General features: G+C 34.6%; 1 protein-coding gene across 4 annotated transcripts in view; it reads right to left on the bottom strand.

The window, feature by feature from the left end:
• The window catches only part of ZC2HC1A (zinc finger C2HC-type containing 1A), a 72176-nt gene that overhangs the window by 34406 nt on the left and 12970 nt on the right, over positions 1–24800 (bottom strand). For all 4 annotated transcript variants that reach the window (XM_037803088.1, XM_037803089.1, XM_037803091.1 and 1 more), the window contains exons 4-5: positions 15932–16073; positions 14532–14680 (exon numbers count right to left, since the gene is read on the bottom strand). In XM_037803088.1, the coding sequence (XP_037659016.1) occupies positions 14532–14680; positions 15932–16073 (291 nt within the window). The remainder of the gene's footprint in view (positions 1–14531; positions 14681–15931; positions 16074–24800) is intronic.

Raw genomic sequence — 24800 nt, 5'->3', positions numbered from 1 at the left:
GAAGTCCATCTTTAGTCAGAGCACAGACAGGAAGTATCCTAGGGGCAGTACATATGGGACTAAGACTTTCATGTACATACATTCCTAGTATTACATGAATAACTATTCACTTAAGTGCTTACAAATGCTTAGGAAGAGTCAGAACATTCCCTTCCAAGTATGCTTTGTTTCTGCCCTCTCTATTTACAAGAGACTTGCAGAGACAGTACACAATACAGGAAACTAAAAATCATGCTATTTCTCCAATGATTATGTTTTATATTAGGCATCCCACTGTTTTATTCAAAATGATTTTCCAAGGTATCAAGAACCTCACCCAACCTTATTTGTATCCAATATTATTTTCTATAACTTTCAACAAGAACTAGTCAGCTTAGTTACCTTACTGAATCCTTACCCAAATCTGAATGCCTCTTGTTTAAAACATTCTCAGTAACTTGCTGTTCCCCTGACCTAGATCTGACCCCTACCTTACTGAGCTGTACTCTAGCTCATCTACAACATCCTGCTAAAATTTGACCTGTGTTATTAAGATTACCAGGATGACTCTAGCCATCAACAAGTTTGTATAAAACCATTTAATGATCAAAAGAACAAATCACTTTATTTTTATCAATTATATTCAATACATATTTCTTTCAGTCACTAAATAAGTTATTTGCTAACTGCTACTCAGTGTGTTTTTATACAGAATCGCAAAATTAAACTTCCTTAGCATATACTTATAGACACAGACTTTTAAATGAGATTAGAAAAAGCTTAAAGAACGGGGGGGACATCCATTTCCGATAAAATGGTAGACTAGACTATCTGGACCAACCCTTCAACTAAAATTAAAAATGTTCAGGAAAGTATTTAAAAAATCACTTTTTAAAAGCATAGAATATTAGATTACAGGAAAAGGAACTGTCAGGTCAAAACCATGTGAGATTGTAACAGTGTTCTGGCTGCCTGTAATGGCACAAAAGAAATTACATTTGTTGCCTCATAATTTTGCCTAGTTATCAATTCCCATTCTGAATGAACACCCCAGCCATCCCTGCCTTGGGCATAACCACAACCAGCAAGGCATGCACCTCCATATGGTTTAGATGATAAGAGCAGCCCTTAGCTTCTCAAAATAGTACTTGCCATTTCTCCAAATGGCCCCCTGCTGCTTATGCCCCTCATGCTCCATAATCCATAATTTGCTACCAAGGACTATATCTCCATATGGCTTGGATGATAAGAGCTGCCCTCAGGTTCTCCAAATGGCCCTAGCCACTTTTGCTTTTTGTGTTTTAAAACTGCCAATCCCCATTATCCAAGGGAAAGCCCTACCTCTCTCCTCTGGGTCACAATAAAGGCAAGAGCTCAGGACCCACAGGCACTCTTCTTCCCTGCCTCCCTCCATGGACCCTCAAGGGAGCCTAAGGTGAGGAAACCCAAGGCCCCTCTGCCACCCTCATTCTCCTCTCTCCCCCTCCAGGCCTTTGATCTAACAGAGTTGTCCTTTCAAGCATTTGGGTTGGCTGGCTCTTCGTGCTTGCTCCTGATTCCCCAAAGAACTTCCACATAACATCCAATACTTAACCATATGGATTTACTGTATAAATCTGCATTATAGGCCAGTCAAGCCAACAAAAGCCAAAAATTTAATTTAGAAGGCTTCCAGAATAGTTGTACTCTTAGACACCTGGAAGAAACAAATGCAAATCTTCTCTGGAAGAAGCATGTGAAATGATTAATCCTCATGAATAACTTTTTTAAGGGCAATGAGCAGTAAACAGTCAATAATATTCATGGACACAAGGATATAAGGGACCATGGAAGAGGGGGGAAAATAGACAGTAGGGACATACTCATAAAGGTCACCTCATACTATAATTATTAGATACATTTTATAAAACAATTATGCATACTACAATTAAAGAAATAAAAGTCAAATTTTAAATATTTAACAGAAATTGGAAACTATAAAAAGTAACATAGGAAATTACAAAAAGAGCCAACTTCAATAAATTAAATACACAACATTAAATTACAAACTCAACAGCAGAGGAGGGAAGTGGCTGTACAACCCTTGTGCAGATAACAATTACGAAAGCGAGATTAAAAAAGAAAAACACAACTATTTTAAAATATTAGAAACCATTAGGGAAAAAAAACAGCTCTGAAAAACCAGCAAACTGAATACTTGGGGGTTAACTGCATATTAAAGCCAAAAAAGAAAAAAAAAGAAAAAGAAGAAGAAGAAGAAAATAAAGTATTATTATACTTTTTTTTCAGAAGAAAAACAGAATTCAGAGTTGATACAATATATTATCTACCAGGTCCAGTTTTCAACCAAAAGTTACTAGGAAAAACAAAAACAAAAGCAAAAATGAAACAAACAAACAAAAAAAAACAGGAAAGTGTGACATATATTAAGTAAAAAAGAAAAAAAAATAAAAGTCTAACTACAAGTTGATATAGACATTAGATTTAGTAGTTAAGGACTTCAAAATAGCTACCATAAATATATTCAAAAAAGTAAAGGGATATATGCACAAAAATTAAAGGGAAATAAGATACCAGTGAATGAAGAGACAGGGAATCTCAAAAGAAAAATCATGGTGAAATACAGGCAATTTCAGATAATGGAAAACAGAGAATTCACTCCCAGCAGAACTGTACTATTAGAAGGTTAAAAAGTTCTTCAGGCTGAAGGGAAATGACAAAACATGGCAACTTAGATTTACAAGGAATGAAGAGCACTGTAAATGATAAAACTGATGGTTCACGAGTCTACAGTTACATATATATACATATATAACAACAGTACCTAAGACAGTGAAAGGTAAATTGAAATAATCGTAGACTAGGATAAGTTAAAGACAAAGTTTATTATTCTTAGAGCAACTATTAAAAAATAATGCAGAGTTATAGCTAGAAATTCAATAGAGAAAATAAAATGTCTTCAATTAAGACAAAAGAGGCAAGACAGCAGGAAAAGAGAAATAATAAAATAAATGAGAAAAAATAGAAAACAGATAACAACATGGCAAAGCTAACTGCATCAAAGATTACCTTAAAGGTAAATGCCTATATGCTTCAATCAAAAGAACAAAATTGCCAAATTGGATTACAAATACACACACACACACACACACACACACACCAATTATAGGTGTCTACAGGCAATGCACTACAAATACAGAAACACAAATAAATTTAAGTTAAGGGATAGAAAAGTAAATAACTAAGCTAAAATATTAGATTATCAGGTGAAAGAAATGGACTTTAAGACAAGGAGCATTATTGCAGACAAAAAATGGACACTTCATAATGATAAAAAGGGTCAACAGATGGGGCAGACACCAACAATTTATAAATCTAAACACACATAACAGGAGAAATTAAAAATACTTGAAGCAAAAATTGAAAAACTAAGGGAGAGATACAGAAAAAGTTACAATCATAGTTGAAGACTTCCACACCTCCCTCTTAGTAACTGATGGGACACCTAGACAAAAAGTCAGTAAGGACACAGAAAATTTGAATGACACTATCAACTACTTAACTAACTGATATTTATAAACTCCATACACAACGACATCACAATACACATTTTTTTTTCATTTAACATGGAACATTCATCAAAAAAGACCATATGCTGGACCATAAAACAAGTTTCAATAAGATGGAAATATTACCAAATACATTCTCAGACCAAAACAGAATTAAATTTAAAATAAAAAACAATAAGCATCTTCCAAAAAAAATTTGGAAAGTAATGGTTCACTTTTGAATAAAAGAGGAAATCACAAATTAGAAAATATTTTGAATTGAATGAAAATAAAAAGACAGCATATTAAGACTTATGAGATGCAGTTAGTGCATTGCTAGAACAAGGAAACCAAAAGCTATTTCCTTAAATAAGATGTAATAAAATTGATAAACCTCTAGGAAGACTAATCAAGGGGAAAAAAAAGAACTGATCAAGAAAATGAAAATAGGAAAAGACAAAAATTCTAGTATCAGGAATTAAAAAAAGGACATCACGACAAATCCTACAGACCTTAAAAGGAATATTATGAAGAACTTTAGGTCAGTAATTCAACTATATAGATGTAACAAACTAATTATCAGAAACATTAACATTGCCAAAACTGACACCAAGAAGAAATAAAAAATCTCAACAGCCTTATATCCACTAAAGAAACTGATACAATAATTGAAAACCTTCAAAGACAATTCCATGCTTAGATGGCTTCAATGCTGAATAATAGCAAACATTAAAAATAATAATACCAATACAACAAAAACTCACAGAAAATAGATGAAATAACTACAAACCCATTAGGCATCCAGTATTATCCTGATACCAAAATTAGACAAAGACATCAAAAGAAGACTTAAAGTAAAACACAACAAAACAAAAAACTGAAAAAATACATCATATAAACAACAATAAAAAAGCTGAGTGGCTACAGTAAAACAGACAAAATATCCTTTAAAACAAAAAAATGTTATTAGAGATAAAGAGAGACATTTCATAATGATAAAAGGGCAAATTCATCAGAAAGCAAGCAGATGTCATGGAATAATAAAGATTACAGCAGAAATTAATGACATAGAGAATAGAAAAACAGAGAAACCAAAGCTGGTTTTTGAAAAGATCAACAAAACTGACAAACCTTTGGCTAGACTGACAAAGAAAAGAAAAAAAGAAAGAAGACTTAAATTACTAGAATAAGAAATGAAACAGGGGATATTACTATTGACCTTACAGAAATAAATAAAATAGGATTATGAAGAAATATTGTGAATAAATGTAGGCCAAATTAACTTAGATGAAATGGGCAAATTCCTAGAAAGACAAAATACCGACACTGACTCAAGAAGATATAGTCAGTCTGAAGAGACCTATAACAAATGAAGAGACTGAATTGGTAATCAAAAAAACTACCCACAAAAAAAAGTCCAGGCTGAGATGACATTGCTACTGACTTCTACCAAAAAATTTAAGAATTATTACCGATCCTTCTCAAACTCTTCCAAAAAAAAAAAAACGAAGAAAACTAAACTCTGAACTCATTCTATGAGGTTAATATTAATTACCTTGCTACCAAAACCAGACAAAGACATCCCAAGAAAAGAAAATTACAGACCAATATCTCTAATGAATATAGATGCAAAATCTTTTAACAAAACAATAGGACTCTGAATTGAGCAACATATAAAAAGGTTGAATAGCTGGTTCAACATCCAAAAATGAAAAATTAATACATCAATAGAATAGATACTTCTACAAAGATATAAATGATCAAACACATGAAAAGATACTTGACATCATTAGTCATCAGGCAAATGCAAATCAAAACCACAATGAGATAGCACTTCATACCCACTAGAGGCTAGAATAAAAAAATTAAGTGTTGGCAGGAAGGCAGAAAAATCAGAACCTTCATGCACTGTTGGTAGAAATATAAAATGAGGCAGCTGCTTTGGAAAACAGTCTGGCAGTTCCTCAAATAATTAAACTGAGTTACCACATGATCCAGCAATTCTACTCCTAGGTATACAGCTATGAAAATATTTGCCCATACAAATACTTGTACCTGAATGTTTATAGCAGCAGTATTCATAACAACCAAAAAGCAGAAACAACTTGAATGCCCAGGAAATGACAAATGGATAAACAGAATGTGTTACATCCATACAATGAAATATTAGCCATAAAAAGGAATGCAGTCCTGATACATGCTATACCTTGGATAATTCTTGAAAACATTATGCTAACTGAAAGGTGTCAGTCCCAAAATTCCCCATATTATATGATCGTATTCATTTGAAAGTCCAGAACAGAGAAATCTAAAGAGACAGAAAATAGATCAGTGGTTGCTTATGACTGGGGATTCGGGGGGAAAGGGGGAAAAAGCAGATGATAGCTAAAAGGTACAGGTTTTTTTGAGGTGACAAAATTGTTTCAAAAATTGACTGTGGCAATGACTACACATATCTGTGAAAATACTAAACACCATTGAATTTCACAATTTAAATGGGTGAACTGTATGATATGCGAATTTTATCCTAATAAAGCTGTTTTAAAAAATAATCAATCTAGACATCAGCAACGTAATGATGAAAGACAGCCTCTGGAAAGTTCTCCCCTAAGAATCAGCTAATAAAAGGAAAACTTCTACTTGCTTGATATTTTGGAGAATGACAGACACTGGAGGAGGACTCTACAAATGCTAAATCAAATAAAAAGAAAAGTAATCTCCAAAATCAGATAGGGGTTTTCCTCCTGGAGCCAGCATTCCAGACCCAACTCCCTCACTTGTCTCACGTATCTTGGGAGTCTTGCAGAGGCAGTATGTCTTTGGGTGCCTCCAGATGGAGTGAAGACTACAGAGCCACTGTTGACAGCGAGTTAGAACCCCATGCATATTCAGGCACAGGGACCCAAGTCTGCACAAATCCAGGATGGAACACAAACAGCTAAGGAGTGACATACAAAAGGACCCCCAGGGGAAAAAAAAGAATGCAGCATAATGTGGGAAGAGGTATGCACACTCAATCCAGTTTATGGTGGCTGGACTACTAAATGAAAAATAGACTTTACAACTAGGTCCCTGAGCAAGATACCCTAAAGGCGAAGAAACTGAGGCAGAAAAGAATCATGGGCAAAAAAAATTGTGTGTGTCAGGGAGAGTAACTGAACTGCTCTAATATAGGAAGGGTCTCAGAACTGAAAAGTAAAAAGAAAGGGGGACACTGAGTGAGGGAGAGAAATTAAACAAATCATAGGAGCTGGAGAGAAAATTCTACACAAAAACAAACAACAGATCAAGATTCCCAGAGAAGCAACAGAGGAAACAAAGCTTTCTCCTAAGGCAAAGCAAAAGTAATAAAATGCAATCTTAAAATTTGTACTGCATATCCAGGTCAAGGGTCAGATAAAGAAGAGCTGAGAAAATGTGAATTAAACACGGACTACTCTGAAGGACCAGTATAAGGTGGACCAAGTGTCAAAGAAGAGCCTTAACACAAAATCAATCGACAATAAAACCCTAGACAAGAGGGAGAAACTGACCTTCAGAGATAATCAGACACCCAGACATCAGCAAAAAACTACAAGCCATACTAAGAAACAGGAAGATATGACTCAGTCAAGGGAACAAATTAAAACTTCAGAGGAGACCAGGAATTTGGAACAGCTAATCGAAGAGTTCAAACAAATCTCCTAAATCAATTCAAGGAGATGACGAAAAATACGGATAAAAAGATAAAGGATACAAAGAAGACAATTTATGAGCATAAAGAAGAACTTGAAAGTTTAAAAAGAAACATAACAAAAATTATGGGGATGAAAGGTACAATAATGGAGATTCAAAGTACTCTAGAGTGATATAACAACAGATCTGAACAGACAGAAGAAAGAATCAGCAAACTAGAAGACAAGACAGTTGAAATCACATAGTCAGAAGAAGAGATAGAGAATGAATAGAAAAAAATGAGGAATGTCTCAGGGATTTAAGTGACAGCACAAAGCACACAAAGATATGTATTACAAGTGTACCAGAGAAGAAGAGAAGGGAAAAGGGGCAGAACTAATATTTGAGGAAATAATGGCCAACTTATGTAAGACATAAATATACATGTCCAAGAAGTGCAAGGTACTACAAAGAGAATAAATCCTAATAGACCTACTCTGAGATACATATTAATCAGAATACCAAATGCCAAATATAAAGAGAATTCTGAAAGCAGCAAGAGAAAAGCGATTTATCACATACCAGGAATCGGCAATATGACTAAATGCAGATTTCTCATCAGAAACCATGGAGGTAAGAAGGCAATGGTACGAAGTATTTAAGGTGCTGAAAGAGAAAAACCACCAGCCAAAACCCTGTATCCAACAAAACTGTCCTCTAAAAATGAGGGAGAGTTTAAAATATTCACATAAACAGAAAATGAGAGTGTACATCAACAAAAGACCTGCCATATAAGAATTACTAAAGGGAGTTCTGCAGGTTAAAGGAAAAGACAGGAGTGATGAGTAGTAGTATGAAGAAATGAACTATAAGGGTAAATACAAAACCGAACAGTACTGTATCCTCAATCCTGTAATACAACTCTACCCTTCAACTCCTAGAAGAGTGAGAATAAAATTGAACAAGAAAAAGCCATATATCCTGATAATGGAAATACAAAATAAAAGGGGTAATGTGAGCCAAGAGCAACATGAAGAGGGGAAAAAGAGGGATATGGCAGCAAACAATGTGTACGATACTGAATCTAAGTTGGTATCTTCAATTAGTAAGTTATAGGTGAAAGCTGTGTAACACAAAAACCCCAGGGTAGCACAAAGAAAATATTTGTAAAATATACAGAAACTGAAATGAGAAAGGGATAAGTCAGATACATCACAAAAGGTCAACTATACACAAAAGGAGGCTGCAATAATGGAAGAGAGAAAACAAAACAAAACAAAACAAAACAAACAATAAAGATGACACACAAAGACCAAAGGACAGAATGGCTGAAGTACTGCCTTAACAGTTATAACACTGAATGCTAATAGGTTAAACTCCCCAATCAAAGGAAACAGATTGGCAGAATGGACAAAACAGTATGATCCAACTATATGTTGTTTAAAAGAGACTCGACTTAGACCAAAAGACACAAATAGGTTAAAAGTAAAAGGACGGAAAAAGATACTCCATGGAAATAGTAACCAAAAAATAGCAGGGATATGTATAGTAATATTGGAGAAAAATAGATTAAGTCAAAAGCTGTTATAAGAGACAAAGATGGACGCTATATATTAATAAAAGGGACAATCTACCAAGAAGAAATAACAATCATAAATATTTATGCATCTAACCACAGTGCCTGAAAATACATGAGGCAAACAATGGTAAAACTGAAAGGACAGACACCTGTATAATAATAGTTGGAGACTTCAGTGATACATCTTTCTCATCAATAGAGAGATCATCTAGAGGATACTATCCACAACTGTATGGCAACAAATTAGACAACCTAGAGGAAATGGGTAAATCCCTAGAAAAACATGAACAACCTACAATGACTCAAAGAAATAGAAGATCTCAACAGACCAACTACAAGTAAAGAGTTTGAATCAGTCATTAAAACCTCCCAACAAAGAAAAGCCCAGGATGAGAAGGCTTCACAGGTGAATTCTACCAATCATTCCAAGAAGAATTAACACCAATCCTGCTCAAACTCTTCCAAAAAATTGAAGAAGAGAGAACATCACCTAATTCATTCTATGAGGCCAGCATCACACTAATACCAAAGCCAGATAAAGACACCTGAAGAAAATTACAGACCAGTTTCTCTTACGAAATCCTCAACAAAATACTAGCAAACTGAACCAACAGCATATTAAAATTATTATACAACATGATCAAGTGGGCTTTATTCCAGGTATGAAAGGGTGGTTCAACATAAGAAAATCAATTAATGTAATACACCACATTAACAAAATAAAGGGGAAAAAACAGATAACCATATAACAGATGCAGAAAAGGTTATTTGACAAAATCCAGCATCCTTTTCGATTAGAAAATACTTAGAAAAACAGGAGTAGAGGGAAACTTCCTCAACATGATAAAGGGTGTCTACGAAAATCCTACAGCTAACATCATACTCAATGGTGAAAGACTGAAAGCTGTCCTTCTAAGATCTGGAACAAGACAAGGATGCCCAGCAACCACTGTTATTCAACATTATACTGAAAGTTCTAGCCAGAGCAGTTAGGAAAGAAAAAGAAATAAAAGGCATCCAAACTGGAAAGGAACAAGTAAAATTCTGACTATTTGCAGATGACATGATCCTATATATAGAAAGACCCAAGAAGTCTACAACAAAGCTACTAGAGTTAATAAACAAGTACAGCAAAGGGGCAGGATACAAGATCAATACACAAAAAACAGCAGGGTTTCTATACACTAGTAATGAGCAATATGAGGAGGAAATCAAGAAAAAAATTCTATTTACATTTACAATAGCAATAAAAGGATAAAATATCCAGGAATAAATTTAACCAAAGATACAAAGGACTTATACATGGCTACAAAACTTTGCTAAAAGAAATCAAAGACCCAAATAAATGGAAGCACATTCCATGCTCATAGACTGAAGGATTAAATATTGCTAAGATGTCAATTCTACCCAAAATGATGTACAGATTCAAATTACAACAGCCTACTTTGCAGATATGGAAAAGCCAATTATCAAATTTATTTGAAAGAGCAAGTGTCCCCAAGTAGCCAAAAACATCTTGAAAAAGAATGAAGTTGAAAGACTCATATTTCCTGACTTTAAAGCTTATTACTAAGCTATAGTGGTCAAAATAGCATGATACTGGCACAAGGACAGATATATTGACCAATGCAATTGAATTGAGAGTTCGGAAATAGATACTCATATCTATGGCCAACTAAGTTTTGATAAGGCTGCCAAGTCCACTCAATTGGGAAAGAACAGTCTATTCAACAAGTGGTGCTGGGAGAACTGGATATTCATATGCAAAAGAATGAATGAAGACCCCTATCTCAGACCATATACAAAAGTTCAAAATTGATCAAAGACTTAAATATAAGAACCAAGATAATAATACTTCTAGGAAAAAAGGTAGGGAAGCATCTTCAGGATCTTTTATCAGGCAATGGTTTCTTAGATTTTATACCCAAAGCACAAGCAACAAAAGAAAAAAATAGATAAATGGAACCTCACCAAAATTAAAACTTTTGTGCATCAAAGGACTTTATCATGAAAGTGAAAAGATAACCTACTCGTTGGGAGAAAATACTTAGACACTACATACCCAATATGGGTTTAATATACAGAATATATTAAAAAAAAACTTACAACTCAACAAGGAAAAGACAAAAAAAAAAAAATTAAAAAGTGGGCAAAAGACTTCATTAGACATTTCTCCAAAGAAGATATACAAATGGCTAAAACGCACACAATAAGATGCTCAACATCATTAGCTATTAGGGGAATGCAAATCAAAACCACAATGAGATACCATTTCACACCCACTAGAATGGCTACTATTCAGAAAACAGGAGTATAAGTGTTGGAGAAGATGTGGAGAAATAGGAATATTCATTCATTGCTGATGGCAATGTAACACGGTACAGCCACTGTGGAAGACAGTTTGGCACTTTCTCAGAAAGCTAAGTATAGAATTACCATATGGCCTAGCAATCCCTTTACAGGGAACACACCCAAAAGGACTGAAAGCAGGAACTTGAATAAATATTTACACACTAATATTTCACAGAGGCATTATTCACAATTGCCAAAAGACGGAAGCAACCCAAGTACCCATCAACCAATGAATGAATAAACAAAAGGGATATATATATACACACACACACACACACACACATGATGATTGGCTGTAAAAAGGAAAGAAGTCCTGACACATGCTACAACAAGGATGAACCTTGAGGACATTATATTGAGTGAAATAAGTCAGACAGAAAACGACAAATATTGTATGATCTCACTGATAGGAAATAATTAGAATAAGCAAACTCCTAGAGTTAGAATCTAGAATATAGGTTGCCAGGGGCTGGGTTGGGAGTAGAGAATGGGGATTTTATGTTTAATTTGTACAGAATTTCTATTTAGGTTGACTGTTCCCTTTGGAAATGGATGGTGGTGATGGTGGCACAGTATTGGCAGTGTAACTAACAGCAGTGAATGTGAATGGTCAAAAGGGGGAAATTCTAGGTCATAGATATATTACTAGAACAAATATTGAAAGACAAAACATAGTACTGTACAATACAGTGAACTGTATTGTAAATTATGGACTATAGATAATAGTACAATTATAAAAACATTCTTTCATGAATGTTTTTCACATGTGCTATATGTGCTATATTTCATGAATGTTTTTCACATGTGCTATACTAATGCAAGTTGTTAAATAGGGTGGTACATAGAGAAAAAAACATACCCTAATGTAAACTATAGACTATAGCTAATAGTTAATAGTACAATTTTAATACTTTTTCATCACTTGTAACAAAGACACCATATTAATGCAAAGTGTTAACAATACAGGGGGTTTGGGGGAACACTATTTTTTTACATGATTTTTCTGTCAACCTACAACTTCTCTAATTAAAGAAAAGTGTTAATAATCTGAACACTGATGCAGGCTAAAATACATATCTTATTGCTTTTATACTCATGAAGGTAATTCAACCTAGCCAAATATGAGGAAAGAGAACTACTTCAGGACCTAAGTTATAAATGGACTATTTCAATGTAATCATTTCTCTTAGAATACTAAGATGTTTTATTTTAGCACATATTAATTGACATTCTCAGTTTGCTATTTCTTTAAGGGTCAACTTTAATACAATCATGCCTGAATAATAAAATCCCAAAGGAAGAATAATGGAAGTTTTACTTCCAAATGGTAGAACTTCTTATTTTCATCTATCGTAAAAAGATCTTCATTGGGAGCCAAGGGAAAATGCGGAAGTGTTGGACTTCCTCCCCTGGATTTTTGCAGATGTTCTCACAAACATCAAGGATTAGCAGTTTGGTATATTAAGCCTTCTATCTTGGCGCTTGCCCTTATGGAACTCATTACTGCAAAGGAGAGGCTAAAACTGCTCATAATTGTGTCTAATAGTCTCCCCCTGAGTACCTCTTTGTTGCTCAGATGTGGCCCACCCTCTCTAGTTAACCCAACTGGACAGGTGAACTCACTGCCCTCCCCACATTACATGGGACCTGACTCCCAGGGGTGTAAACCTCCCTGGCAATGCAGGATATGACTCCAGAGGATGAATCTGGACCCAACATCATGGGATTTAGAATATCTTCTTGATGAAAAGGGGGATGTGAAATGAAACGAAATAAAGTTTCAGTGGCTGAGAGATTCCAAATGGAGTCGAGAGGTCACTCTGGTGGGCACTCTTACGTACTATATAAATAACCCTTTTTAGGTTTTAAGGTATTGGAATAGCTAAAAGTAAATACCTGAAACTATCAAACTGAAACCTAGTAGCCTTGACTCTTGAAGACGATTGTGTAACAATGTGGCTTACAAGGGGTGACAGCGTGATTGTGAAAGCCTTATGGATCACACTCCCTTTATCCAGTATATGCATGGATAAGTAGAAAAACGGGGACAAAAACTAAATGAACAATAGGGTGGGGGGGGTGATTTGGGTATTCTTTTTTACTTTTATTTTTTATTCTTATTTTTACTTTTTCTGGTATAAGGAAAATGTTCAAAAACTAGATCGGGATGATAAATGCACAACTATATAATGGTACTGTGAAAAGCTGACTGTACACCATGGATGACTGTATATGTGAATATATCTCAATAAAACTGAATTTTAAAAAAAGATCTTCATTGTATTTGTATCATTACTCTGATTAGAACAGGGGTTACAATTATCTTGGTAACTTTCAATTACCTGGATTCTACATTTAACAATCACTTGGTACCAAGTGTTGGAATATATAAATTCTACTGTATTTCCTTCTATTATTTTTTTTCTTGACAAAACAAAACAAAACATATTAGTATTTTTAACTATTTAAACAAAAGAAATATGTTGCTAACATGCATTTTGGAAATTCTTCAAAATAAGTTTTCTTCTCTGTACTTTCCCACCATGATAATAAGGACATGCTATATTCACAATATTTTTAAAAAGTCAGTAACCAGATTGTGTGAAGGAGGCTCCAAATGTATTGGGGTCTTTTAATCCACCATTACATTCATAAATAACAGAAATGGATTTTATTATTTACTGTCTGCCCGATTCACAGTACTCAAAAAAAACATCGCTTGGAAATCAAGGTTCTGTGAAAGCTGAAATGTGCTTGAAAGCCTGATACTATCAGTGTTTCTGTATAACAACCTGCTTTATGATGAGCAATAGTACTTTTAAAAATAATTCATATCATAAAATACTTCCATAGCACTGGTTTACTAAATGCTTTCACATACATCTTTTCATTTGATTCTCATAATGATCATGTAAGTAATTACCGCTTCACAGATGAAGAAACAAAGGCTTACACACATGAAATGTCATTTGCCTAAAAATTCAAAAGTAGCAGTTAGGATTTGAACCCAGGTTTCCTACCATCATGTATATTATTCACATGTAACATGGAAACATTTAACATTTAACTGAATTCTCAAATGTGGATTTCTACTGTTATTTTCTCCCTCCTCTAACCCCTCTGGTTTCCTCTGAAGCCGCTTCACTTATCTTTAAATTATTTTCTTAGTTTTCTTCTATAAACTTTTTAAGTCAATATATTTTTGAGACTAAAAGTATATTTTCCTGCTAACTCAAGTCCATTTCAAATTAATTTTAGTAATTCTTTAACAATTGGCCATTCTAATTTCTCATTAAATTCCTGAACAGTAATCTATACATTTTAGTGAGTGAGAAAACTATAAAACATAGGCACATTTTGAACTTCTAAGAGTCATTTTCTTATTTCTTTGTAGAAATGTTTTAAATTGAGCATTTCACCTGTGCCCGGGAAGTCGGTTTTCCTTTGGTATCAGTAGAAAATCTGCCTTTATTACTAATACGTGCTGCCTGTTCTTTACAGAAATTTATGTGTCTATCAGCTGCATTTTCATTGAATCTCCTCTGGCAATACGGACACTGAATATAATCTAAAACAGAAACAGAAATAGATTAATAACATAAAACTTGAAATGGGACATAAAAAAATCATAAATTTTTATGAACAATAATTCAAGCTATATTACACAAGTAAAATCTGGTAAGTAATAGCCCCATTTCCTTATAACCATCCTGTCTCATGTATCTAAACTTAGTAAAGACTTTTAAGGACTAACATCTGCTAGTACATGATACATTCCAATTTTCTTCCAGCTTACAATCAAATTTGAGGAGGAAAAATAATGGAGAACAGAAATTGGCAAACCATGGCTCACAGATCAAATCTAGCCCAGCTGCTGCCTGTTTTTGTAAATAAAGTTTTATTGGAACATAACAACACACCATTCATTTACATTATCTGTAGCTAATTTCATACAATAATTGCAGATTTGAGTAGTTGTAACAGAGACCTTATGATAGCCTGCAAAGCCAAAGTATTTACTATATGGTCCTTTATGTAAAGTCTGCCCACTTCTGCTCTTCAATAAAATGTTAAAAATGATCTTGATTTTCTAAAGAACTTTTTCTTTGCTAGGAAATCACTAGAGCCCTACCACCACCTTAATGTGGTTAACCTATTAATTAAAATAACCTTTTTTAAGCTGTTCTAATAACCACTGCCTAATATCAAAGTGTCTTCTGTGCTATTTTAGGTCTTTCATTATTGCAATCTCACATGGGGCTATCAAATCTTTCTTTGCGTTTGGTAACATCAAGCCAAGCAACTTTTACCCACCCAATGGAGAAAATATAATAACACCTGAATTTAAGGCATAATTTAGATATATCAATCTGTATGGTAGTTGCTCAACATGAATTTAACATTTCAGAAGTAAAATTGGTTATGATTCCTTTTTTCTTCCCAGATGAGAAGTTACCAAAGAATCAGGTAATTAACTATCTGACTCCTAATGAAGGACTCTTTCAGGCCACAGTGATTAAAATATTCTTTAGACTTCTAACATTTAATAGTTACCAAAATAATTTTAAAATATTATAATGCTTTAAGTTTAAATAAAAGTATTGAGATAAAAACATAAAACATTTCCATTTTCTATGCTGAGATGCCTTTACGGAACTAGATGCCTCGTTTATCGTTACCATTTTATACCAAACCATTTAAAGACTATACTTCATCAGGCTCCATCAGTATATGTTTAATCACAGAAATGAAAATTTACAAAGATTCTATCTATATTTCCTTTCCACATGAACATTTCTGTCAACAATATTTTATATACCAGGATCATAAGAAGGAGGAGGAGGAGGAGGAAGTTTGCCTCCCTCTTTAAGTGCCTGATCAAGTCCTTTAGCTGCTCTTATGGTGGCAATGAATTCTTCATGTTTTCTTCTCCAATTAGATGGTTTCTTTGGTGGTTCTGGCTATAAAAAAAATAAAGAAAAATAGAAAACCTAGTATCAAATATTTTTTTAATAAATTGAAATCAAACAAAGTAATGCCTCATTATTTTAAATGCTCTCTTATCAAAAATCCTTCAGTGATCCCCTTCCTAAATTTACGAATTCAAAAAAGAAACTTTCTAAACCATAGTAAAATTTCAAATTTATAAATTCGCATAATATCCAAAACACTTAGAATATTCTTGTTGTTTTAATCATTTAAGTCAATTAAGTCAAGATTTTCCTGATAACTCTTTTTGTTGGACACACTAACCCCTTTAATTCCTTAGTCAAAAGCATCTGGATTTCTTTGCTTAATTGTTACTTCAAGTTCCAGATGGGAAGGGAAGCACTCTACAGTTATCTGTAACCCTTTCATAAACATTATATGATTTTAATATGCAGGTTTTTTTTAAAGCTTACAGGAAGTTCCCTTCTTTACACTGTTTTTTTTTTTCCAATCTGTTCATTAAAAACTAATAAAAACCCAAAATTCAAGTTCTTGCCACTTTCCACCACTCATTTAACATCTCTTTCAACCTGCATAAATAAATGGGAAAAAAGTACAAAAAACAGAATATTATACAGGAAATTAGGATAACTTCTCATGGATAGCCACTTTACTGCATCTAACAGCAGACACTATAAAAAATCGTTTTCAATGCTTATTACTGATTACTCTAGAAATAATTATGAACTAGATTACACTGACATTTCTTTTCTCAACCAAATGTTTGCTTTCACTGCTTGGTACTATTCACTTTTCTGACTGTGGCAAAATGATGTATTATGATTGTTTTATAATTTCTCTCCACAACTCCCTTGGAAAAATACAGAAATAATATACACTGTAGCAGATTTTTGATGTATTTGTCCTAAATGAGGATAGAATTCATGTCTACTTTGTTCATTGTTATATGCTGAGCACTTAGCACAGCACCTCGGTTAAGCAGTATTTACTAGTTGCTGAATGAAATGAAATGAATGAGAGAACAAAAATAATACCACAGATATAATAAAACAATCTGATTAATGCTTTACCTACTAACCATAGAGTGAATATGATTTAAAGTCATAAGACAAAAAGCCTTGAACAATTTTAAAAGGTATATGCTGAAAATTCCTCAAGATAAGCATTTTATTAGTATTTGTGTATCCTTTCAGTTTTATGCAAACACAAATACATAATAAAATATTTGTTTTTTGGTTTTCTTTGGATAAAAGACAGCATACTATAAACACACCTTGAATTATTTATTCTATTACATTTAGATGTTTCCATATGAACACAGAGTGCTCCCTCATTTTTCTTTCTATATCTGCAGTTTTCAACTATATAGATGCACCATAATTTAAGTAGTACCTTGTTGAGGTATTTATAGGTTATTTCTAACTTATAGCTATAACATGATGAACTACCACATGACATTCTGCACATGTGTAAGTAGATAAAAACGCAAAATACAGAAGTGGGATTACTATGTCAAAGAGCATATGCAATTTTAACTGAAAAATAGTGCTAAATTGCCTTCTGTGGGTGTTACATTAATTCATGCTCCCACCAAGAGTGTATTTCTCTTTTTTCTCATAGTCTCTTCAACAGAATATGTTATCCGTCTTTTGAGTTTTTAACTGATTGGAGAGATAAAACATAGCTATCTTTGTGGGTTTAATCGGCTTTTATTTTATAATGAGTGACACTGAGCATCTTTTCATATCTTTAATACTTTTGTAATTCCTTCTGTAACTCTATATCCTGGTCAACTTATTTGCTGGGTTATCGGTCTTTTTTGTATCGATTTCAAGTAACTATGGGAGGCCCTACCTCACATCAGGGTAAAATGGAATTATTCCATGTAGTTCCTAGAACTTTCCTGGTTTCGTTTTTTTAATTGTAAATGTTTATTAATTTGGAATTTATTCTGGTTGGCATGAATTCAACTTAATTTTTTTTATTTTTTAACATGGCTACATAGTTGTTCCACCCATCACTTACTAAATTTTCCTTCCCACTGGTTTGACACATCTTTATCACATACTAAATTCCCCTTGTTTTATTAGAGCAGTTATAGGTTTGCAGAAAAATTCATGCAGAAAGTACAGAGTTCCCATATACCACCCCCCCAGTTTCCCTATTATTAACATTTTGCATTAATGTGGTACCTTTATTACAATTGATGAAATACTATTATTATAAAAACTATTAACTATAGCCCATAGTTTACATTAAAGTTCACCCTTCGTGCCGTACAGTTGTTTCCTTTTTTTTTCTGAGTAACTTACATACAACCTAGTATTTCCCATTTTATTCACTTTCAATTATTCAATTCAGTGGTGATAATTACATTCCCAAGGTTGTGACTCCATCACCATCATCCATTGCCAAAACTTTTCTATGACCCCCAAAGAGAAATCCCATACTAAACATTAACTTCCTAATCCCCACCCCCACATGACCCCTGGTAACCTGTATTCTAGTTTCTGACTTTATGAACTTGCATATTCTGCTTATTTCATATAAATGTATCACACAGTATTCCTTTTGTATCGCATACTAAATTCCTTTTTGTATTTAGCCTATGTAATGGTTATGGATATTTCTTCCTTGTTTTGTTATGAATATGTTTGTATATATACATAAAGCAAATATCTTTGTTTTCTTCTCTCTTAGCTCCTTAGCATATAACATAAATTGTATTAACTTTATGACATAGCATTTAAGTTACAGGATATCTAGTTTAAGAATGAGCATTATCCAGGGACTTGTACCTTCTTCTGGGGAAAGGATTAGTGTGTTTCTGGTTATACACAGGACAGCTGAATTATGTTAGGTGCAAGCATGACTATGTTACTGTCTTGACTTACAGATTAAGTTAAGTAAGGCTTAAGGAGATGTGCATATAGGTGCCAAGTTGACAAGGGGTGGACTGTGATGGCTAATTTTATGTGTCAACTAGGCAAGGTTATGGTATCCAGTTGTTCGGTCAAGCAAGCACCAGCCTGATTGTTTTGTGAGGGTATTTCAGGGATTTAAATAGTCAGTTGATTGCATCTATTGCTTATTACATCTACAATCAACAAAGGAGACTGCCTTCAGCTGATGATTTCAGCAGTCAGAAGGAAGAATTTCTATCTCTAATTCAGCCAGCCAGTTTCTCCTGGGGAATTCCCAACTTATGGCCTGCCCTACGGAATTCGGACTTGCAAATCCCCAGCCCACAGTGGCATGAATCAGTGAGTCAATTTTTACAATAAATCTCTCTCTCTTTCCATACTCTAGAACCTAATGAACTCTGACTAACTGACTAACATAAGCCTATTTCTGAGCTTTCTTCTCTCTTCCAGTTTTCCTGACGATCCCTGTGTCTGTACCAGTGTTTTAAATACTGAGACTTTATACCGTATTTTATTATTTGCTTGGGTAGCCCTACTTCATTCTGCTTCTTTTTCATTCATTCCCTGGTTATTCTTGTTTGCGTATTTTTCCACATGAACTTTAGAATCAGCTTGTCTAGTTAAAAAAAAAAACCAACTATAACATTTTGACTGGAAAAATCAAACATTACTGTTCTGGTTTGCTAATGCTGCCAGAATGCAAAACACCAGAAATGGATTGGCTTTAATAAAGGGGGTTTATTTGGTTAGTCTTAGGGCCATGAAGTGCCCAAGGTAACACATAAATAATTGAGTACCTTCACTGGAGGATGGCCAATGGTGTCCAGAAAACCTCTATTAGCTGGGAAGGCATGTGGCTGGCATCTGCTCCAAAGTTCTGGGTTCAAAATGGCTTTCTCCCAGGATGTTCCTCTCTAGGCTGCAGTTCCTCAAAAATGTCACTCTCAGTTGCTCTTGTGGAGTTTGTCCTCTCCTACCTTCTCCGAAGCAAAAGTCTGCTTTCAACGGCCGTCTTCAAACTGTCTCTCATCTGCAGCTACTCTCAGCTTCCGCGCATTCTTCAAAGTGTCCCTCTTGGCTGCAGCAAGCTTGCTCCTTCTGTCTGAGCTTATATAGTACTCCAGTAATTTAATTCAGACCCACCCTGAATGGGCAGGCCAACACCTCCATGGAGATTATCCAATCAGAGTCATCACCCACAGTTGGGTGGGGCACATCTCCATGGAAACATTCAGAGAATTACAATCTAATTAACACTGATGGGTCTGCCCACACAAGATTACATCAAAGATAATGGCATCTGGGGGGACACAATACATTCAAACTGGCACAATTACAACCATAAATAACAGGGAAATTAAAAGTTTTCTAAGGCTGAGTCTACCTATTCAAAAGCATGGGACATGTTTCCACTTGAAGGTGATTGTGTCTTTCAGTCATTTTATAAAGCATTTTTTGTGGAAGTCTTGCACCTTTCTTAAAAGATTTATTCCTAGATATTTTATGTTGTCGTTACTGGATAAAGGATCTTTAACTTTCAACAGATTATTATATGAATATATGAAACCTAGTAATTTCTGTTATTAACATTATGGCTCTTTACTTCAGTGACTTCTCACTGTTTTCAGTAATCACTCAGTTGATTCTGGGTCTCTGAAATACATCATCTCCTAAGAATGATAGTTTTACCCCCTCCTTTCTGATCTCTATGTGTTAATTTCTTGTTCTTAGTAGCTGTATTGGTTGGCACCTCCATCAAAATGTTAAATAAGAGTGGGAGCTTAATCTTATCCCTACATTAACAGGATTACGTCTAGTGTCTTTCCACTAAACATGATAGTGGCATAAGTGCTAAAATATATTCTGCCATATTACTGAAATATCTAACTATTCCTTTTATGTTTGTGTTCTGTTTTTTTTTTTTTAATCAAGAATAGGTGCTGAATCAAGCAAAAGATTGTTCTTTAACAATCCTAATACAGAAAGACTAACCAACAAAAAAGGAGAGAACACTAATGGAACACAGGACTCAATACAGATATTACAAACCTTGAAAGAAAAAAAAGGATATAAAGAAACTTTGTATCAACAAATTTGACAATAAAGAAGAAACAGACAATTTCTTTGTAAAACACAACAACACAGACATGAAAAGAAAAAGGAAATCACAATAGTCTTCTACCTTTTTTAGAAAAACAAATCTATTATCAAAAGCCTTCTCACATGGTTCCTCAGGAAGCGAAGTATAGAACTACCATTTAATCCAGCAATCCCATTTCTAGGTATATATTCAGAGGAACAGAAAGCAGGTATACAAATGGACATTTGCACACCAACATTTATAGTAGCATTATTCACGATTGCCAGGAGATGGAAACAGCCTAAATGTCAACAGATGAGTGGATAAACAAACTGTGGTATATACATAAAATGGAATATTATGCAGCTGTAAAACAGAATAAAGTCATAAAGCAGGAAATAAGGTGGATGAATCTTGGGGACATTATGGTGAGCAAAACAAGCCAGAAACAAAAGGACAAATAAAATGAGTAAACTCTGAGAGTTAAAGCTGAGAACACGAGTTACCAGAAGATAGAAAGAGGGTCGAGTTTGGGCACTTGATGCTTGTGCCAGTTTGGATGTATAATGTCCCCCCAAACACCATGTTCTTTGATGCAATCTTGTGGGGGCAGACGTAGTAGTGTTGATTAGGTTGGACTCCTTTGATTGAGTGTTTCCATGGAGATATGACTCAATCAACTGTGGGCAAGACTTTTGATTGGATAATTTCCAGGAAGTGTTACCCCAACCATTCAGGGTGGGCCTGAATTAAATCACTATAATCATATAAAAGAGCAGACAAACAGAAGGAACTCAGAGCAACTGAGAGTGACATTCTGGAGAGAAGCTGCAGCCAAGAGAGACACTTTGAAGAATCTGGAACACAACCTGGTATCAGCAGATGCCAGCCAAGTGCCTTTCCAGCTAATAGAGGTTTTCCAGGTGCCATTGGCCTTCCTTCAGTGAAAGTATACTTGTGCTGATGCCTTCATTTGGACATTTTCATGACCTTCAAATTGTAACTTTGTAACCAAATAAACCCACTTTATAAAAGCCAATCCATTTCTGGTATTTTGCATAATGGCAGCATTAGCAAACTGGAACAATGCTGAAGGAGTACAGAATGTTCAACAGGATTCATTTTAAAGAACCAGAAATGGATAGCACAATACTATGTGATGGTTACACAATACTGTAAGGATAATGAACAAAGCTGAATGGGAGTATGGTTGAAAGAGAAGAGCTAGGGGCATGTATGACAACAGAAGGAAAGACAAAGGATAAAAACTGGGACTGTATAGCATAGTAAAACCTAGAATGGACAAGGATGGTGATTAAATGTACAAATAAAAAAAAGTTTTTACTTGAGGGAGAACAATTGAATGTCACCATTGCTAGGTGTTTAAAATGGGAAGATGTATGGAAAAAATACATTTAATGCAAACTAGGGTCTAGGGTTAACAGTAATATTGTAGTTTTCTTTCATTAATTATAACAAAGGCAATTTACCAAAGCTAAGTGTCAATAAGAGGGGGAGTTAAGGGAGGGGTATGGGATTCTTATTGCTGTTTCTCTTCTCTCTTCTTCTTTGCAGAAGAAACAGAAATGTTCTTATATAGATTGTGGTGGTGAATGCATAACTATTTGATTATACTCTGAACCACTGATTAAACACAGGATGGATTGCATGGTGTCAATAAAACTGTTTTAAAAATAGACAGAGTGATACAACTACTGGAGAGGAGGTGAAGAGAGAGATATACCTATTCACTGCTGGTGGGGAAGTGAAATGGTGCAGCCCCTCTGGACGGCAGTGTGGTGGTTCCACAGGAGGCTACTTATAGGGTTCCCACATGATCCTCCAATCCCGTCATTAGACAAAGATTTGGAAGAACTGAAAGTAGGGACACAAATGGCTTTTGCACACTAGTGTTTATGGTGGCATTTTTCACGATTTGCAACACTGGACATGACTCCCAGGATGAGCCTGGCCATGGCATCAAGGGATTGAAAATGCCTTCTAGACCAAAAGGGGAAAAAGAAATGGAACCAAATAAAGTTTCAGTGGCTAAGAAATTTCAAATAGAGTGGAGAGGTCATTCTAGAGGTTACTCGTACAGAAGCCTTAGTCAGATATTACAAACTACCACAGTATGCCAAGCACTTCTGCTTCTCTAAAACAATATTGGTTTAGGACAGCTATTGCTACTAGTCCTGCTTCCCTGAATTCCCACAGTTACCACTTCAAATAAAGGACACAGTCTTTTAAGGTGAGCCCCTCACCTTCAGGAAGGGTATTTTTGCTAGTGCCTTCTGAGAGCCTCTTCCGCTGGGCCTCCTCAACCTACTTCCTTCCACTTAGCTTTTGACCAATTTCAGCCCAGCTCAGCCCAGTTCCTGAGCAACTACAGTAAAGAAGGGATATAGTTTTTATACTTCCTTAAGACTTTTCACCTTTGAAGGGTCCTTTTGTTAGCAGTCTATGAATCTGCTATGCTGGGTCCCCCAGCGACTTCCTGCACCTCTTCTTCTGCATAGCTTCTCCTGGATCACAATTGCTTTGTGCAGCCCTTACATACATTTTGTAGTCTTTGGGTTATTCCTGTTTGTAGTTATTCCAAAAATGAGTTTTTAGTTTCTTTTTCCCCACCTCTACTTATGATTTTGTAAAATTTCCTTAAGGTAAAAAACTACACTACCCATGCTCAAATTGTCTAAGACACTGCTACTCAAACTTTAATGTGCATATAAAACACCTCTGATTAGAATGCAGGTTCTAATTCAGCAAGTCCAGGTGAGACGTGAGATTCTGCATTTCTAACAAGTTCCCAAGTATCACTGATGTTATTACTCTACAGACCACACTTTGAACAGCAATGTAAACTTAGTCACTTAAAGCAATGCTTTTTTCTGAGGATTATTTTTTTTTTTTTTAAGTATACAACCACTCCTCCAAAATCAAATAGGATATCTAACATTTATTGAGAGGTAGTGATGTGCCAGGTACTATTCTAAATATTTTACATGGATAATATTATGTAATACCCACAATAACCCATGAGGTAATTAATATCACTATCTCCATTTTACAGATAAATAAGCACAAATAGTTAAGTAACTTACCCAGCATAACATAGTAACTGGTTGAGCCAGAGTTAAATCTAGGCAATTTGCCTCCTGGACCACCAGCTTTCATACCCACTATGCTATGCTGACTCCAAACAATTGATAAGTTTACGGACCTAAACTAATTAAAGCTAATACATTCATATATTTGCCAGTTTACTAAGAAAAGCTTCAAATACTGGTATATGTATCTCTACCATCCTTCCTTAAATAGTCACAGATTGAAAAATAAAGATGACTTCTGATTTATTCATATCAGATGATTTAGAATAAGATTAATTCCTACATAAGGAAATATTCTTCCTGTACTAGAAGTTATTACCATTGAAAACAGGGTTTGTTTTCAAAAGTGTGTTTTATCAGGTATTTAGGCCATTCACTGAAGTGACTCTCTGAAACTATATCAAATAAAGTATTTTTTAAGTGATTTATTCTTAGCAATAAGAAATATCACAGGTAGTTTTAAGGAGAGATTATCATAGGAGGTTTATTCTTTGGTCCCAAGAATGAAAATAAGCTGGCAACATCTATACATGGACAGGTGAGCAACTGATAAAACTCTTCTGCAAAAGCATAATATAGATCACAAATACTGACAATCAATCAAGACAATCAATATCTATTATG

This window comes from Choloepus didactylus, chromosome 14 (genome assembly GCF_015220235.1).
Source record: "Choloepus didactylus isolate mChoDid1 chromosome 14, mChoDid1.pri, whole genome shotgun sequence".
In the NCBI taxonomy this organism is placed as follows: domain Eukaryota; kingdom Metazoa; phylum Chordata; class Mammalia; order Pilosa; family Megalonychidae; genus Choloepus; species Choloepus didactylus.
This window is presented reverse-complemented; position numbering and strand designations above follow the sequence as displayed.